Source organism: Fukomys damarensis, unplaced genomic scaffold (assembly GCF_012274545.1).
Source record: "Fukomys damarensis isolate Sample0158 unplaced genomic scaffold, DMR_v1.0_HiC HiC_scaffold_35, whole genome shotgun sequence".
Lineage (NCBI taxonomy): Eukaryota > Metazoa > Chordata > Mammalia > Rodentia > Bathyergidae > Fukomys > Fukomys damarensis.
In genome coordinates this window covers 37,224,934-37,244,631 of record NW_022900947.1, presented here as the reverse complement: position 1 = coordinate 37,244,631, position 19,698 = coordinate 37,224,934, and the positions used below count along the sequence as shown (strand labels likewise).

At 38.0% G+C, this 19,698-nt stretch overlaps 1 protein-coding gene across 2 annotated transcripts in view; it reads right to left on the bottom strand.

Moving 5' to 3' along the window:
* Window positions 1–3,563: 3,563 nt before the first annotated feature.
* Atp10d (ATPase phospholipid transporting 10D (putative)) overlaps window positions 3,564–19,698 on the bottom strand; it is a 96,202-nt gene continuing 80,067 nt past the window's right edge. For both annotated transcript variants that reach the window (XM_010640194.2, XM_010640193.3), the window contains exons 19-23: window positions 17,825–18,025; window positions 12,932–13,012; window positions 11,502–11,606; window positions 7,906–8,093; window positions 3,564–4,345 (exon numbers count right to left, since the gene is read on the bottom strand). In XM_010640194.2, coding sequence (XP_010638496.1) covers window positions 4,021–4,345; window positions 7,906–8,093; window positions 11,502–11,606; window positions 12,932–13,012; window positions 17,825–18,025 — 900 coding nt within the window. In that variant the 3' untranslated portion in view covers window positions 3,564–4,020. The remainder of the gene's footprint in view (window positions 4,346–7,905; window positions 8,094–11,501; window positions 11,607–12,931; window positions 13,013–17,824; window positions 18,026–19,698) is intronic.

Here is a 19,698-nt window from a genome sequence, read left to right as displayed (position 1 = left end):
GAAAAGCTTAAAAAAAAAAAAAAAAAAAACAGCGGGTTTTACCAGGTCTAACTTTGAGTGTAATATGAAAGCAAGTAGCAACTCCGCAGATTTAAAATTTGCAGGCCTTAAGGTTAACAGGTTACAAAAAATTTCTTTCGTTTCTATCACCAAAAGGACACAAATCCAGACTGGTTGAACTCCAGTTTCTGTTTCTCAAGCCCAGTAGTTTAGGTGAAAATCTCAGTATTAACAGTGGAGATTGGCTCTTGATTTACTAAAAGCCAAACTAATTTATGTGTTTATTTACTCTTCCGAAGTTTGTGTAATTCAGAGAATTTCTGAAAGACAGTGGTAAAAACATCAGCACACATTTAGCTTGCTGAAATCACAAAACATATGCAAAGTTCTCTAGACATCACAATTGACTCCTGGAATATCAGTTCTGTCCATTCTGGACTTAAGTCAAGTATGTGATTTCACAGGAAAGCCTCTGTCATTGTTTCCTAGTTTCTGGAGCTTTTCTAGTGCATATCAGCTAATTAAGATTTCAGCATTAGGTCAATATTCATGGGAAATATATGTTCTGCCTGTGTTAAAATGAAATGGAGATGAAAGTTTACCAAAGGAGAACCTGCTCTAGATTGGAGGAATGCAATTTTTAAAAAAGAAAATTACAGTGTATCCCACACCAAATTAAATACGAAAATTTTGTTTTCCTGTGTTCATTCATACCAATAAAGTACAGAAATATATTTCAAAGCACAGCGAGACACTGCACAGAGTAAAACATTTTGTAATTTCCCCCTAAGTCTAACATCTGGTGTTGCCATTTCTTCTTATTGATAATTAAAAACAAAAAAGCACTAGGCCACTTTACATAAATCAATTTCTGAAGCAATTAGTGGTTAAAAGTCTTTTTCTCCACTAAAAACTTCAAGGCACAAATCTTCCCATATACTTAATTTAATAATTAGTCAGACATTCATTTTGCAACATGCCTTTTGAACATGTAGAATTTGTTATTAACCTCCAGCAGCAACCTGTACTGCCTCAGCCTTCCAAATAAAGACTACCTGCAATTTTATACATGTATTTTTGTACTCAAATTTTATATACAACTTTTCTATGTGTAAACATAATTTGAAATTCAAAAAGTTGTTTTGACAATTACTTTCCGTGTTACTCATCTCCTGTCCTATAGGTTTTTGTAAGCCTAGAGTATGTGAAATCCCACCATTGAATTGTGGTCACAAATGTAAGAAGGTTGAAGAACATGTCAGTTTTGTTATACTTGTAGGTACCTGCTAAATGTAACCACTTTTAGCCATGTTCAACTTGTGTTCAGTGAAATGTACATATTGTACTTGTTTTAAATAATTCAGAGTGCAAATAAAGTGATATTATCTTTCTGTATGAAGATGGAACCTAGATGCCCAGTCCCAGGAAAATGTTCACTCCTTTGTCATAGTACGGTGATGCCCACTCAGCTCATATCTTTACTGTCACAGGTACCTGTTCTTTTAGACCACCAGGCTCCTTTATTGGTCTGAAATTAGAAGATGTTAATAGATTCAAATTACTCCTTGTCCAATGAGAATGTCAGCTCTGGTAAGAGCACGTGGAACTTTAATATCTAGAGAATCCGATCTAATTCTTTTATAAGCGTTTTGGGCATGTAATAAAATTCTGTCCCCAAATGTATATTATTAATCTTTTTTGAGTTAGTAGGAGCAATGATATAATGATTCATCACCCAAAATTTGGTGAAATATGCAATAGGCTAAGGTAACTGTGTAAATGAATTATTTTCTTATAAATGTGACCCTTTAAAACTTGAAGACAAATCCAAAACCTCTTCAGCCTATGAGCCTGATGTGTTTCAGAATTCAGAATTTTCTGAATTAAAAAAATACAGTTTAATTAAATACATTAACATTTTTGTTCCAAAATATAAAATAGTTACATTAAATGTATAAATATCCTCACAATTGGTCAGGGCACTGAATTTGTATATAATTTGTGAAACATTTTTCAGAGATTTGAGGATTTTGAAGTTGTAGGCATGATTGTAGCCCATAACATGAACACTCATTATTTTCCTCTGCTCATTCATATGTAGGCATAATTCATGTCTTAAAAATTTATTTAGGCTTATTCTTTAAATCTTTAGAGTATAATCTTTTATTTACAAGCAATTATATCTCTAAATTTTTACTTATCAGGACATGATGATTTCAGAGAATAAATGGCAGCTGCTATGAGGATAACGCATGATATGACATCAATGATTTCTCTATATTAAAAAGGTCTGAAACAATATTCTGCGAATGCTGTGCCTCAGTACTTTTCCTTCTAAGTTCTGGGACCACTTACAGTTGGATTCAGTCCATATTTACAGGAGTGATGACAACTCTTCAGTCCACACTATTTATTAAATAGTTTATTTACAAAATTCCTAAGGAAGCAGAAGGCACTTCCATTAGCCATGTGGGATTTTAAAAGTTCTAAAACATCAGCCAATATAAAAGGTGCTTTACAATAATGATAAAAGAGTATAAAAAGGACGTTGGGCCAGGATAGTAGGCAGCAGGTTCAAGATTAAACCCCGAGAATAACTGTTGAATAGGAAAGAGACCCTGATGCCGATACTGGACATGAGCGTGGTGTTTCAGGAATGGGATTCTCCTTGACTGGTGACTGGTGACAACTTCTTGATAGAATTTTAAAATGACTTCAACACGGATATTTGATGTTTTTATAGCGTGAGGCTTTACTTGGTATAGAATAGTTTCTTGGTTCTAACCAAAGCCAGCAAATATGATTTGTAACAGCTGTAAACTTGTTATAGACATTCCTGCCGAACACATTAAAAACAAGTTTTTCTAGGAACGTCAGGAAACCTTCCCTGAGAAAAAGCTGTATTACTCTCAACCCATATTTCACTTTTGCAAAGGCCACCACAGCAGAAAAGTTACTGGGTACTGCAAAGACTATGAAACCCTTTTGTAGTCTCTGGAAGATTGCTTGAAATTGTCTTATTTTGAGGAGGTATTGTTTGTTGTAGCATACAGGAAATTGCCCAATGAACGGGTGGTAGGCTCCGCTGATTCTGTCTGCCTGCCCTCTGGCTTCTGTTTCCAAGTGACCACATCTGCACAGACCTCATGAGACCTCTTCTCTTAAACAGAAGATGAGAGAGGAACAATTCCCGGTACCTGATGGAGCAGAAGCATCCCTCTGCCCCCTTCCTTCCTATGGCTCCACTTTAGGAAAACACTGAGATCAACAGAGAGGTATGCTTGAGCTCTTCAGTCAGAAGACCAAAGGTATCTTTTCAGAAGAAATAAAAGCTATTGATAATCACTAACTATATTTGAAACAGTTCACTTATTACTATATTTTACCACTGTTGTTGAAAAGGCTCTTTAGAATTCACCTGTAAATTAACCATTTGTAATATATATTCATGTGGAAATTTCCTTTGAGACTGAATCTAGTTTTCAATATAGTTTTTTCTTAATTAAAACATTTATTTGTTTTTTGGAAAGTACTTTGTTATGCAGCCCAAACTGGCCTCAAACTCATGATCTTCCTGCTTCAGCCTCCTGAGCCCTGAGATTACAGGTATGCTAATTTTAAACAATTCAAACTGGAACCTGCTTTCTTAAAGCACTTCCCAAGAATATGAGAGCTCCCAGGAAAATAAATAAATCTCAAAGGAATCCCAGTGATGTTTGCAGTTCTAGGTCAACTAAAATGCTTTTATAAAAATCCAAAAATGTATCATAACAGCATGTGATTCTGATTGAAATATCTGACATTTTCGAGTTTGTTTAGGTCAAATCACATTCTTCTTTTACAACCGTACATACAAACATCCAGGGATGGTTGTAATGTCAGCTTTGCCAAGCCTAGTAAGATGCTCACACCCCTGAGAGAAAAATGTGAGTCATCTTTGTTTAACAGGGGTGCTTCTTCAAAATCCTTCCAAACTTGAAAGGACAGTTGCCTCTCAACAGGGGGCGTATCCTGCCTTCTTCATATTTTAGGGTCCATCATGTCTGAGGCCTCAGGTGCAGAGAAGCCTAGGTCTAAAGCAGTCTCGCAGAGAGGCAAGTCGCCTTGCTCAGCAGCACAGGAAGTTGCTGACTTCATTGCATGAGCAGAAGGGCCAGACACAGGTCTTCTTCCTGACTTGCCAGTGGATTGGTCCACATACTTGGATGTCACTTGGTTCTTCTTTCCAGCCCCTCTCCACTTCTTGAGAGCTTCAGCCCTTTCCTCTGGTGTTAGTCTGTCCAAGTGCTTAGCTCTCAGGATTAGAGATGGAAACAGGGATCCTTGAAGAACTCGGTATGTAAACCTAGGTTACAGAAAACATCACAGAATTCATTTTGACTCAATGCATAATAGGATCCACAAAAACAGCAGTTAGGAAAAGTGAAAGGGTGGAGTGGCCACTTGGTTCCTGAAGTCAAGGAGTAGGGCAAGTGAACTATAAAATAAAGATAATAGCAGTATAAAATAAATTAATATTTGTAAAGCACTTAGAAAAGTGCTTGGTAAATAAAAATAAAGTCTGTGAAAGGAGAGGTATTAATAGTTGCTACCTTATAGGCTTAAAGTTTGGTTAAATGAGGTAAAACACAGAAATCAGGCAGGGTGTTGACTTCTGACTTAACAGGGATTCAGAAAGCGTTCGAATTAGTTCCTCTGGCTACTATAACAAGTTACTTCAAACTGTTTCTTTTAGGACAAGCTGGCAGCTTTTCTATCCATATAACATTCTCAGAAAATGTATGGGTCCCCCATGAACGTCATGAGCTTTAGACCACAGAACTTCCCTGTATGCCGCTGAGACAGTGAAGGGGACCCATGAGTCACACACCTGATCTCCTGAACACTTTGTAAAACTGCTGCCCATCTACACTTGCGGCCTGCTCCAGAACACATTCTTATCCATCTCCTACACTGAGCAACTTGCACAACGCGGGCAGGCTGGGAATTTTCTAAAGCTAATTTTGTTTGGCCTAGGAATTCTCCCAATTGCTTTCCCTTCACATTTTATTATAAGCAATGAAAATAAACCACACTACACCTTTAACGCTTTGTTTGGAAACCACCTCAGGCAAATATCTTGTTTCATTTGCTTACAATTTCTGCTTATATGTCACTGTAGAATGCAATTCGGCTCAACTCTCTGTCACTAAGTTTTAAAGATGCCCTTTCCTATTTCCAACACACGTTCCTCGTTTTTTTCTGAGTTCTCGCCCACAGTGCCTTTAACAGTCATATTTCTAGCAACATTCTCTTTATGACATATGTATTCTCTAAGATGAAATAGGCTTTCTCTACTATGCTATCCACTTCGCTGTGTATGAAGTCTATACTACCAGCAGCCTGGTGAAGGAGGTCTAGGATTTTCCTATCATGTGTCTCAAACTTCTTCCAGTTTTTGCCCATTATTCAACTTTAAAAGCCATTATTTGCTCATTTTTAGGTAACTTCCCTGGCAGCGTTTCTTTATCATTTTTCTATGGCTGCTGAAACAAATCACAAGCTTGGTAAGCTTAGTACAACAAAAACACAGTTGTGGAAGCCAAGAATTGGGAAGTCAATTTCACAGGCTAAAATGAAACTGTCAGAAAGACCAGTGTCTCTCTCCCTGGAAGCCCAAGGAGACAGCCCACTTCTTGCTGCTTCTAGCAATAGTGCTTTTGCTTCCTACTTCAAATCTCCTTTCATTTCTCTCAGAAGGACACTTGGGATTATACTGAGGAACCAACTGAATAATTGAGGGTAATGAACCTACCTCAAGATCTACAATTTAGTCACATCTGCAAAAATCCCTTTTTTGCCATAGAAGATAAAATTCACAGGTTACATGGATTAGGGCACAGGTATCTTTTGTAGGGGTCAAGTATCAGCCTACCTCCACAATAGAAGAAATATACTGCTGATGGTAAAAATTTTTTAAGATATAAACTTCAAGTAATTATTTCTTCAGAAATTCTACAAAAATTCATCTTGTCAATTTTTAATCTGACAACAGGTAACAGCAAGGAGGGCTACAGAGGCATCTCAGTTTGATGGAGGTGTTGCTAAGTATAAAACCACAGCCACCAGCGTGACTCAGCTGGACTTTCTTACACATGTCTAAAAAAAGACATGCACTGGCATCAAATGTAGGATAAGTGCCTTAGAAGGGCTGCTGCCATTCTGATAAGCAACTCCCTTCTTCACCTTAAAGTTTCCATTTCCTACATCACGCGCCACCAGTCATGAAGTGTGGAACAAGGCTTTTCCATATAAGGAATGGATGTCCAATAATGATCCCCCGAGTGGCTGCCCGCCCTGACCTGCCTGCACCACTCACCCACTATATAACCAAGTTCCCTTCCCCCAGTGCTCGCTCTCTCTCTCCTTTCTTCCCCTTTTGTGGAGTGGGCCACTGTTCCACGGTGGCTCTACAATAAAATCTCTCATACGAGCTCTGTCGATGTGTGGAGTGATCTTTGGCAGGCACTGGCTTCTTTCATCAAAGGTTTTGTACTCAGTGTACTTTCTGAGGCTGTTACAAATGTGTTTGGCAAACTTTTTTGTAAAGGGCCAGATAGTAATAATTTAGGTTTGGGAAGCCAGACAGTCTCGGTTGGAACTATTGGACTCTGCTACTCTAGTGTGAAAGTGTCCACAGATGATATGTAAAATCAATGAGCATGGCTATGTTAATAAAACTTTATTGACAAATACAAGTAATGGGCCAGATTTGGCCTGTGAACTACAGTTTGTCAACTATATTAGAGAATAAGAATAATGCTCCATTTTGATTCTTATATCACACTTTGAAAAGGTGGAGTAACTACTTTACAGTGTTTTCAGCTAAACATATTTTATAAAACTATAGAGAGGAAAAGCTCTGTGTTCAAGACCCTATATGTTAAACATTCACACATTCTTGGTCATTTCCATCCCTTATAATAATAGAATCATATTAATTAAAGAGGGGAGGATAACTGTGTCAGCCAAGCGGGGAAGCTGTAAGGTATTCAGTGTTTCCAGGTACTAGGACAGACTGCTGCTTGTAGTTCAGCACTTATTCTCCCCTCCTTCCTTTTAGAAACCTCTAGATTTTAGCCACTCAGTATTTACATACCTGAGTTCTGGGTCATATCATTTCCAAAAGGAAAAAAAAAAAGATAATCTGGTCTTTATTTTCTTTTTCCCCTTCCTGTGGGGACCATCTTCAACAATGCAGATGAATTCTGCTAAGGTTTGAATGCTTGTTCCCTCCACAGCTCCTCTTGAAGTTTAATTGTCATTGTAATGGTATTAAGAGGTGGGAGCTCTATGAGGTGATTAGGCCGTGATGGGATAGGTTTGCCCTTCTACTTTCCATCATGGATATGTACATGTGCTGCCTAAGTGAGCAAGTCCACCAGGGATACTTAAATTCAAGTGGGCTTCTGGGAGGAGAATTACTAAGGCTGCTGGTGCCTGGATATTTGACTTTTCAGACTCTACAACTGGAAGCCAGTACATTTCTCTTTATAAGTTACCTGGTTTGTGGCACTCTTTTGTACCATAAAAAACAGACCAAGATAAGGACTTGGGAGATGGCCCTCACAAAGACAGAGGAAGGCATTTAGGTCCTTGGATGATTTTATGAAACAAAGCTTCCCTATTTCTGTGAACTGTCAAAAGTTTAGAATTTTTCATAAGAGAGATAAAAACCTTCTCATTTGTTTAAGTCTCCCCCACCTTTTTTTCTCTGGTAAAAGAGATAAAACCAATATTTTACCGAGTATAAAGAATGATTGGCCCACTACTAAACAGAAGTCTGCCATCCATTCTTATTGTTGCTTCAAGGACTCTATATCTATGATTCCATTTGCTGTCCTGAGTACAAAATAAATACCATACCTGGGCAGAAGGGCAATACAGGTTGTGAGGATACACACTAAGTAGAACACTGGATCCAGCATGTGCTCTTGCATAATCCAGTAGGGGTTGGATGGAGGATTGCACGTTACACACATGGCTCCAAAGACCAAGGCAAAGAAAAAATAGGACAAGATGCTGCCAATCATCACCAACATGTGGATCCATGTCTGTAAGACAAGAAGGGTAGGGAAATGAGCACTCAGTGATCTTTTCCATTTTAGCCAGCAAACCCTGCTCCATTGAAGAGGCAACACATCCAAGCACTCAGCAAATGGAACAACAAACTTCAGGAAGCAAAACATAGAAGAGATAAGAGAAAGCATCTTGTACAAATAGCTTGCATTACTATTTGAAATCAAAAAGTAATCCTCTTAACAGCATATTCTGTATTGCCTACGAACCAGAAGGTGTTCAGATTTACTTTATAATTTTATTTCTATAGCCATTCATTGATCAGTTTCTTCATTAAGGTAATATCCCAATCCAGTGATCTTCAAAACTTGAGCCATTCATACACATTAGACTTCAGGGTTGCTCACCAATAATCTCATTCTTCTCCCTTATTTAGCTTTTGAATGGCTCATACCTCACTACTCCCTTGGAATTAAGCATAGCTCTGTGACGGGCTATGACCAGTGAAATGAGAGGAGGAAGGGACAGGCAGTTTTCCCTGCTATCTCCTTTTCTTCCGTGAATAGCAAGAAGTTGCCTTTAGAGAAAATTCCAGGAAGTATGGCTATAAAACACAGCTGGGTCACTGAGCCACCCTTCAGAGGAAACTTGCTTCTACAGTTTCTTGGAACACAAGTCACTTTATATGAACAAGAAATAAATCATTCTGTGTCACATTATACTCTGCTCACTTACGTATCCATGTGCACCTTGCAACATTATTTTTCTTAAAGCTAGCTCACTAATTCAAGTAGTGCAATTTAGAAAGAAAAAGAGATCAGTACTTTAAATGTGATATTAACATTTTCTGCCACAATAATGCTGAGTTTGGGGGTGGCTCTGCCTTTGTTATAAAGAGAAATTAGTAAAATTTGTGATAAAACATAGCAGCATTAAACAGACTTCCTGTTTTACATGATCAGAAATAAGAAAAGATGATCACCTTCACATTTTGTAGTACTCATTGTCAGTGCAGTATGCAGTAACAACTAAAATCGCAGTATATACTACTGGTGGCTCAAGTCATACTTTTTAGGGAAATGCTGCCTTTATTAATTTTTTTATTTTGAGCTACAATTTTCAAAACAAGATCCAATCTTCTCCCTTTTTATCATAATCTTGCAAGTACTTCCCCAAAGTAGCTATCTTCACAAGAGTCACAAAATCGGCTCATTTTCTTGTACAATGACATAAACAAACTGTTCAGAAAATGCTTGCTAACTCCTTAAGACTGCCATGCCTCTAGAACAATGATCTTTCTTTTCTTCTCAAATGTCCTTCCTTCTTTCAAAGTCCTATGACTCCAACTATTTTGTTTTCATATATGCTGTTGGCAAGAGAGATAATGACTTCAAGGAGTTTATGCTCACATTTAAATGAATCAACATAAAGAAGTTAATGTCAAGGAATAGTGGGTGAAAAATGGGAGTGGGAAATGGGAGTGGCCATGAGACCGTGAGCAGGAACAGGAAAGGAACTCATTTCACACACTCAGCATGGCTGACTTTTACACCCGGGAGCGTCAGAGGCCAGGAGCCTGGCCATGTGTCCTCTGGTGTGAGGAAGGATCTTCCAATAGAGGATCTTTTATGGAGCTGTTGTGTTTTTCTAGTTTTCACTCCCCTACTTCTTGGAAAGGGTGTGGAGTATTGTGCACAGTCTTGACAACATCCCCCTCCCCTATCTGAAGCCTGGACTGAGGCCAGGACCATAGGACTTCGTTGCCAGGGACCAGTCTGGGAGCACCATGAGGCAATGAGCAGGACTGCAGCCAGGTCAGGCTGGAGTGGTGCCCTGACCAGCCCATCCATTGGTTTCTGCTCTCTGGCTCTTCAGAGACGCTCTGGCTCTGTAGGAATTTTTTGTTTTGATTTGTTTAGTTTCATAACATTTCCACTTGCTCAGGTTAGTCAGAATAGATTGTGGTTGCTTAAAATACATGAACCCTGACTGACACACTGCATGTTTTAGTTCCTCTGGAATACTAATGTTAGAATCCATGGAAGGCATATCCTTGGGTGTTCACTAAAAGTACCTCTTTGACTGCTTAAAAATTAAATAGATATTAAAGAGGACCAAATATTTCAGTTCTAGAATTCCATTTAGCACACAATCTGATATTTGCATATTTTAATTTTGGGCTTATGAGATAGATGATTAGGTATAAGCAAAGCAAATGATGCTAAAATTAAGTATTCCACCCTACTTTAGAAGTTAATGTTAAAGATAAATTGATGATATAATCTCATATATTTTATAACTTAATCTCATTGACCTATGTTCTTTTGGAAATCTTCATGACCGTGATAGTAAATATACACCAGGCACTGGTTAGTTAGTTATTTCTTTGTACATTCAAATGTGTTTTGAATACCCAGTGTGTGTCAGTCTTGTCCTCAACAGTAGGGTATAGTGGTGAACAAAGAATGCATGAACCCTGTCCTCCCAGAGATCACAATATAATACACAAAACAAACAAGAATCAGATAGTCACATAATTAAATGACTACTTATACATTATTGTTAGGGTAGGGCTCTAAGGGAAAACAGCATTTTTTGATGAAATTTAGAGTAACCTAAATTAATATTTAAATTGGGTAAAATTTACGAATATAAGGGGTACTAAGAATATTTTCATTAGAAGATATGCTATCTGCCACAGACTAGTTGTGACAGTAGATTTAATTTATCTGAATAGTTAAAGAGGAATAATATGTCTCTAGCTCCTGAATAAGTGAAAATGAGGTTGGAAACAGAAGTAAGGGCATTACTGTATGAGGCCTCACAGGCTATCACAGTTTCAGAGTTTACCCAAAATACCAGGGGAAACTTCTGAAGGATTTTGCTCAAGGATAAACAACAGAAAAAAAAAAAAGATAAAGGCATACAACCATCACTTACTAAAGTCAGTGTAAGAAGAGTATGACACAGAGTGCCTTTCTAATATTAGTTGAAAGGCAGCAGTTTGGTCTTGAAAAATGCTGGCCATACAAGGATGTTAAATGAATCAACATAAAAAAGCTAATGTCAAGGAACAGTGGGTAAAAACAGCCTGGAAAGTGGGAGTGGCCACAAGGCCATGAGCAGGTATAGGAAGGGAACATGTGTTTCATAGAAGGATAGCTATTTTCCAGCTTGACTCACACTTCGATGACTGTCCACCATCGATACTAGGAAGGGGAGCGGGCAGGGGTCTTCCACTGTCTGAGGAATGCCTCCACCTCAGCACAGTGGCGCTCAGTGGTCCCCACAAAAAGCAGGAGTCAGCATTCTTCCAGAGTCAGGACTCTTCTCATCAACGCTCATCTTGTGGGCATGGGGAGTTTAGCAGGCTCATCGCTAACAGAAGACACTTCCCCAAGCATAGAGCGCTCCAGGCTCTCTCAGGCATGAAAACCACTCACCAAATTCTGGCTTTCAATGATCAGATGGAGGAGGATGACGAACAGAGCAGCTGTGTTCAGGGGGTTTCCAAATGTAAAGATGTCAATGTCTGAGCCCTGGTAGGTCTACAAGGAGAGGATAACAAGAGGTGAATGGAGAGTGTTGCACACTGAGTAGTATGAGTCAACCCCACTTTATCTCCTGCACAGTTAAAGCTTGAGATTCTTCCACAGTGCTACCATTAGCTGGTCATTGAGGGTAAATAAATGTTTTCAAGACAGACTGCCTCACACAGACAAGCCTTCATAATATTTGAACTTTCCATGGGAATTTCTCTTTAATATGAATAATAATTCATCTTTCTGAAAGCTTTTATTCATAATTCTAGCTCTTTAAGATATAAGAAATATCAAATTTGTTCCACTTAATAAATCTCGGAAGCAGCTATTACAGCTACTCTAAGGATACCTCTCCTTGGTAAATACTCTTGCCTCTGCTACCTGTACATCTTCAAGTCCTTAAACCATTCCTCAAATGACAAATGATGCAATGCTCTAACCTTTTGCCATCTTCTGAATACCCTTCAAGTTGTCTTGTCTGTATTCTTTTTTTTTTTTTTTTTTGTACTGGGGATCGAACTCAGGACCTTGTGCTTGAGAGGCAGGTGGTGGTACCACTAAGCTAAATCCCCGGCCCTTGTCTATATTCTTCTTGAAGTGCAGCACAGTCAGATTTCTAGCAAGGCCAATTCAAGTGACTTAATTTGAATGAAAATTGTTAATTTGGGCTGAAATTACTGTGTTTTTTATTTTCAGTACTGTGCTTCTGTTAACTACCATACATGATCAAACAAATGTTTTCTTCTGGGAAGATGTGTATGTGGAAAGGCAGATATACTATGTTGCTTTGTACTTGATGTTAGCTTAAATTTTGAAAATTAATTTTATAAACTCTTTACTTAATTGTTTTATACACACACACACACACACACACACACATATATATATATACACATATACATACATATATATATATATATATGCTGTAAACAATAGTTTTCTAGAAACTACTAAGAGGAATTTAAATTTAATATCTGGATGCCATCTGGGTAGAATTAGTCCAACACTCACTAATAAAAGCTTTCATATTCTGACTACATCTCTCTGATTTTTCAATAATTTAATTATATAGTCAGAGTTATAATTTTATTCAATTAATTGGCAAAAATTATTAAGTAGCTCAGGGTTAAGAAGACACTGAAGAGAGCTTAACTAGGTATTAATTTAACCCATTATCTAACATATTTGGTGAGATGGTTACACTTTAGTCAATTAATTATCAATCTGAGTATGTGAGAAATCTGGTCTATGTAGGCTGGAACTGGAGGTAAAGTATAAAGGAGTACCAGTGATTCATTAATAACAAATACATTGCAAGAGCCATGACTTACAAAGTAAGGCACAAAGAAGCAGATCAGGCTTTGATAAAAGGCATCCAACAAAGTGATCCAGAAGGTGAGTGGTAAGTATGCCTGGAAGTCAAACACACATCGGGGAGGAATAACATTAATAAGGGTCATAGCAAAACCAAAAAACAACACGAAACAGTACCAGGGATCAAACTTGGGACATTGTGCTTGCAAGGAAGGTGCAGTACCACTGAGCTTAATCCCTGGCCCCATATTTTTCTTTTCTGAGACACATTCTCTGCTTTCATTTTTTTCACTCCTAAAAAAATCAATATCCCTGGACAAGAAAGAATGATTAGGAGATGAGTTAAAACACAAGTTCATGTGTCCGAGGGTACAGAGGTTGCTGACAAACTATGCTGAAAAGGTAAAGAGTACAATTTCCCCACACTCACTTGTGTAAGAGGCTTACAGAAGGAAAAAGAGATGGGTCAAGGACAAGATGAAAGTCAAGAAAGAGAATTTACCATCAACTCTCTTAGGAACATGATGGTGGCCATCTAACTGTTTTCTTCACTCTCGGTCCTATACTCAACCCAGTCTCCCATATCAGCCAGATGTTTCTCTTAAATGTAAATCAGTTCATGTTATCTTCCTAATTATCAAATTGACTCTTTTTAGTCACTCTGGATGACTTCCCACCATGTTTTCAACATAATCTAAATTCCTTTCCATGACCTATGAGGTGATATCTCAGCAGGGTAACTCACCCAACAACACAGATTTTCCCTGCATGTGCCAATTCACTCTTTCCTCAAGGATTCACCTGTGCTATTCTCCCTGCCGAAAATTATTTGTTCTGGGCCTCATGTATGGTTAGTTCCTATCTGATCCTAGGTTAAAATTCACTTCTCATAGTGTCACCCATTCTGAAAGTTACTCCCATTCAATCACTTAACTATCACAGCATATTTAATAGGCTTGCATCACTGCCAGAAATAATTTTATATATTTACTTTATGATTTTCTGGTTATCATCTCAGTTGAATGCAAGCTTCATAGAGAGTCTTTGACTCTTTTATTTCAAATGATTAAAATAGTGTTTAGGGCCGGGGATTTAGCTCAGTGGTTCTGCTGCCTTCCTTGAAAGCACAAGGTCCTGAGTTTGATGCCCAGTACAAAAAAAAAAAAAAGTATTTAGTACAAAGCAAGTATTCAATAACCCAGTATTTACTGGGTTAGTAAGCTATTCTACAATATCTCATGTGCTAAATTTCTTCCTACACAAAGCTCATAGAAAGAGAAAGTAAAAACATGGAAAGTCAAATGACCAAAATTGGGTTCTCAAGCAAGACCCAGCTAATTGAATGGGAATGTGTGTGAAGAATTCTATGGCTGAATTTAGACTCAGCTGGAAAGAATACTATGGTTTATTAGGGAAGTGCATCATAAAATAAAAATGAAACACATATATTATATTCTTGAGCTAGTCTTGTCTTTTCTTAATATGTTCATCTCAGTCTTGTTTTCTTTCAGAAGCAAACAGACACTGTCTTTCCTGAAAATGTCTTACTGTTTCTGAGGAACAAAGCTCTATAAATATACAGGTTTCCATATATGTGCTTCCATTCTTCAGAAGACTACACTTAGAATTTTTACATCTTTCCCTTTTTATCTCTTTGATCTGCTGGAAATCAAAGTAATGAAAATTCATTTTTTCCATCCTATTTTTCTCTGTGGCTCCTTTTACTATATATTTCCCAATTGGAAATGACAAGAGAATATTCTATCTTCATCCATGTGTCCATAAAACCTAAGCAAGAAAGAATGACTCAGAGATAAGTTAAAATACAAGTTCATATGTCTGAGGGTACAGAGATTGCTGACAAACTATGTTGAAAAGGTAAAAAGTACAGTTTTCCCACACTCACTTGCATAAGAGGGTTACAGAAGTAAAAAGGGATGGATCAAGGACAAGATAAAAGTCAAGAAAAGAATTAACTTATGGGATATCCTGGAAACTGAAAGGAAAATTGTGAACATGAAGGAAAAGCCAGAAAAGAAGGCTGGGTGGGTGAAGAGAGACAGTTAATAGGTCATTGCTTTTTGGAAAGGAATCTTCTTACTTCTAGACTCATCTCTTACAGGGGAAAGAGATTCTATATCCTTGAAGAGTATAGTTGATGGCACCGAAGACAGGAAATGACTCAGCAAAATAGAATTTGCTTGGAAGCCAAGTTCAAATCAAGGACAAATTCTGGAAGGTAAAGTCACATGCTGGGAATCTGCTCACTATTATGTTTTATAAAACTGGCTAGCTCAGTAGAATAATGTATACAAAGAAGTAATAACAGGGGTTAACCACAGGAAACAATGATATCATCTTCCTGAGCGTAAGAAAAAGTACTGTCTTCAGTGTATACAAATGGGTTTTTAAAACATTAGCAATAAAAAAATCTGACTGAAAATGTGTCTTCTACCCCTCTTTCCTCACTGGACTTGGAAACCTTCAGTGATATCAAGCACACATTCCTGCATGCTGGCCTTGAACTTTAAGCCAGACTAAGTTCCCTCTAGTTTCTCTCTGTGAATGTGTTGTATATTATTAAAGGATTATAAGGATTTCTTCTTCCTGCAAGCTGAATATATAGCTTTTCTGTGTTAGCTGTTTCTGGTAGCTAAAGACACTAAATTATTATTCATTCCAGAAACTTGGTTTGAGTAAAAATAAAATTAGACTGATAAAAGTAAAAAAAGTAAAGTCATCATTGAACTTATTGAGAACTCAGTGTGGCTGGAAATTCTACATGTGTTATCCTCCTTAATTCTCATATTATATCTGTAAATAAACTGAGCCATAGGCAAGTTAACTAAACAAGGTCACACCAGAGGACCCAAATGAAAACCGTGGCTACACATAACACATTAGTCCTGACATATGCTGCTCTGTGTCTTTGGAATAGCAAGTGGAGCCCAACACATGGATTTCTTATGATGATTGTCATTTTGGCTTTCTAGTACATCTACAGAGACCCTGCTTTATAAATCTTATCTGTGCAGTTCAATTCTGTTCCTGAGAATGATATGTGTCCCATGCCTGGTCAGTAAGAGTGAAATAAATAAGTCAAACATGTGTAAATATCGAATAGTTTCTCTGTGGTGAAAAACTATAATAGTACATAAGATCCTAATGATGTAATTGACAATGTGAAATAGGAAGAAAAGGGCTAAACATGTTGGGAAAGTGGGAAGGGTAGGGGAAAGGTAATAAGGGAAAAGAAAAACTAGGAGAAAATGAAAAAATGGAAATAAAGTGTTTGTGGATGGGGATGGGAGGGGGGATGAAGGGAGGGCAGGGACAAGGGGAGAAAATGAGAACCAAGACCTGTCATGTAAAGGTACAAGATCCCAATGATGAATGTAACTGTACTGTATACCTTAAATGTACCAATAAACTTAATTAGGAAAAAAAAAAAAAGAAAAGAAAATGATCTTTCTAGCCACCATGCTAAACAGAGGAAAGGCATGTGACAAACCAGACTAATAGGTCAAAGCCAGGAAATGTACAGTTGTTTGACGAATAATAGTGTTTTTTCACTATTATTCCTGGATTTTGCTAGGATGCAAGCCATTGTATTTCCCTTTTTCATTATGTTATTCTCAGATGAGTCTTTTTCTTTTCTTTGATCTCCTCTCCTCTCCTTTTCTTTCTCTTTTTCCCCTACAACTGTTAGAACTCTAACAGTGAGTCCTCTCAACAATGGAACATTTGACTGGATGGACCCATTCAAACCTATCCACTTACAGTTACCTAAAGCTCCAGGTCCACCTCTGTCCCTCAGATTCTGATCATACCCTTGTGAAAGCACTTTCCATTTCTGGCCATTCAGCACCTTGGTGGGGAACTCAAAAGTCCAAAGAGAGCATCATATTTTTTTCTGCTGCTTAGCATAAAGGTGGACAGCATGGATTTGGGAACAAAGGTTCAACAGTACCATTGATTAGGTCTGTGATGTAAGCAGGTTACCAATGGAAACTCCCTGTCCTGACTTTCCTCATCTACAAAATATAGATTACAACAGCACCTAATTGCAGGAATATTTTGAGAATTAAGGCTCATGTATGTTATGCACTTAGAATAGTACCAAGAATTTTAAAAAATGATCATAACTGCTATATTAATGTCATGATTATTAATTTTGTGAAAGATGAATGATAAGGGAAAAAAGGTTTTTAGGGAGTTTCTCACCTAATTGGCTACTACAATCCTCAGTGTAACAGACAATGAGCAAGAGACTGAAGCTTGGAGAGAGAAATATTGGAGCTATAGATCAGAAGTAGATGACTCTGATGCCCATCAGAGACAAATTCAGTGAAGAAGGGGCATGGTTTTAGAGAGAAAGCCACTAAAACCACTTCTATTTTGCATGACAGTAGGACCTGAAGTGTTTCATGTGGGCTTTGGAATCACTGAGTGGGTTCAATGCCTGACTCAATCATTTATTAGCTGTGACATTTCTGGAAAATTACTTAATCCCCTCTGAGGTTCAGATCCCTCACTTTAGAATAGGAACAATATATGGTTCTATCTCAAAGTGTTTTCTTAAAGATAAATGGGACAGAATATTTACTAGTTAGCAGAATAGGCAGCATCGTGGGGTTTAGTACATGAAGAGATAGTTAGTTGTAAGGTTTCAAACACTGGAGTCTTCTTACAAGTACATAGAACCTTTTGTAGATTTATCTGTGTTCCTATAGGAAGCCAGTAATTTAGTATCTGCCACCTGTATACAGATCTTGGAAAACAACCCAATATTTCAAAAAGTTTTAAATAGTTCTTCATATGCTGCAATATTTGGGCTGGGCTGACTGGAAAATGTATTCGCTTTGCCCATTGATGTGTATCTGTGTAAGAATTTTTGTTTTATCACCTACCTCTGACTTCTGACCACTCTGGTAAAGTTCAGGCAGTTGCATGAGAGTGTCTGCAGATACGTCTTTTTCTAGAACGCCATAAATGACGGGAGGAGCAGATGTGAAGAGAAGGTTGAAGAAGATCAAAACCCAATAGTCAGTCATGGATGTTCCTGAAAATCCACAAAAGAACTGGTACCAGAAGAGGAGGTTCACATAGGCCTAGGGACACAAAGAAGAATATTCAGATCTTAGAGACAGAAGTTAGAACACTGACCAACGCTTCCATATGCTGTCATTCTGAGCCACTGAAACTCAGCCTCTTTGCAGTTTTGTCACAAAATGGAAGACACTATAGTTTTTTTCTCCCTGGGTAAATGTTCTTCACAGACTACTTGTTATATGAGCTGGCACTGATCTAAGTGCTTTATAAATAACTCATTTAATCTTCATAACAACTGGGAATTACTGTTCCCATTTTACATACGAAGAGACTAAGTTCAATAAAGCGGATGATTGTGCATCCTCAAAATTCATACACCAAACCTGAATCCCCAATGTGATAATATTAGGAGGTGGAGCCATTAGGAAGTAATTAGGTCATGATGGCAGAACCCTCATGAATGAGATTAGTGCCCATATAAAATGGACCACAGAGAGCTCTTGCTTTCTTTTAGCACTTGAGGACACCATAAGAAATGTTTAACGGGGAGGAGAGTCCTCAACAAAAACCAGATGCACTGGCACTATGATCTTGGCTTTCCAGCCTCCAAAACAGTGAGAAATAAATATCTGGTGTTTATAAGCCACCCATCTATGATGCTTTGTCATGGTATTTTGAGGCAACCAAGACACTGAAGCATAGAAAGACTAAAGAACTTACTCCAAGGTAGTGGAAAAGTCAGTGTTCAAATCGAGACATTTTAGTTGCAGATGAAGAGAACATAATCCTGTGGCTGGCACCAAGCAGACACACCACAAACTTCATTATGTGTGTGTGTGTGTGTGTGTGTGCATGCGTGTAGTTTTTTCTGTGTTAATGAGTGGTGAAATTGGATGGTACTAACAGAGTGGCCAACCATCCCAGCTTGCTTAGCACTGAGGGTTTTCCCAGGTCATAAATTCTAATGCTAAAACTGGAACAGACACAGACAAACATGGATAGTTGGTTGCCCCAGAGGCCAAGCACATGCATCCCAATGATTTTCTCAAGTATTTTGTCCAAATAAACCTAGCCCACTATTACAAAAGCTCTTTGCTCTTAAGCAGGGCAGGCCACGGGGCAGGACGCTGGACCTAAACTCAGGAAGTTTTGTTGTTAAACCCCAGGATACTTCCTAATGATTGTATAACTTCAAGCCAGTTTCCTAACCTCTCTCCTGTGTAACCTCCTGTGTAAAATGAGTATTAGAACACCTCAGAACTTCGTATCAAGATCACATTAGAGGGTATTCATGACTTTCAAAGTATCTTACAAATCTTAAAACATCATTAGCATCATAATTATACTAGGATATGTTAAGGGCATGAGCCTTGCAAAAGACTTTCTTAATTTCATAGCTAGACTCAGACATGTATTGTGCTCAGCTCCTGAAAATGTATACATTTTGGATACACATAATTTGGGGGTGTTATTTTGAGGTGTGAATCCATAGTCTTCATCAGTATCTCAAAAGTTGTCCAGCACCAAAGTACCAGAATGGTACTTCTTAGAATGGTAAACTATTCTAATGGTTTCTGGTCTTGGCCAGAAACCCATAGCCCATAACCCTCGGCCCATTCCTCCATAGCTTATAAAATAGTCATTGTTTATCTAGGTAAATAGGAGGTAGAAATTAAGTGTGGAGGATATCAGTATAAATGACCATCCTGTGAAGCAGAAAGACCCCTAGGGT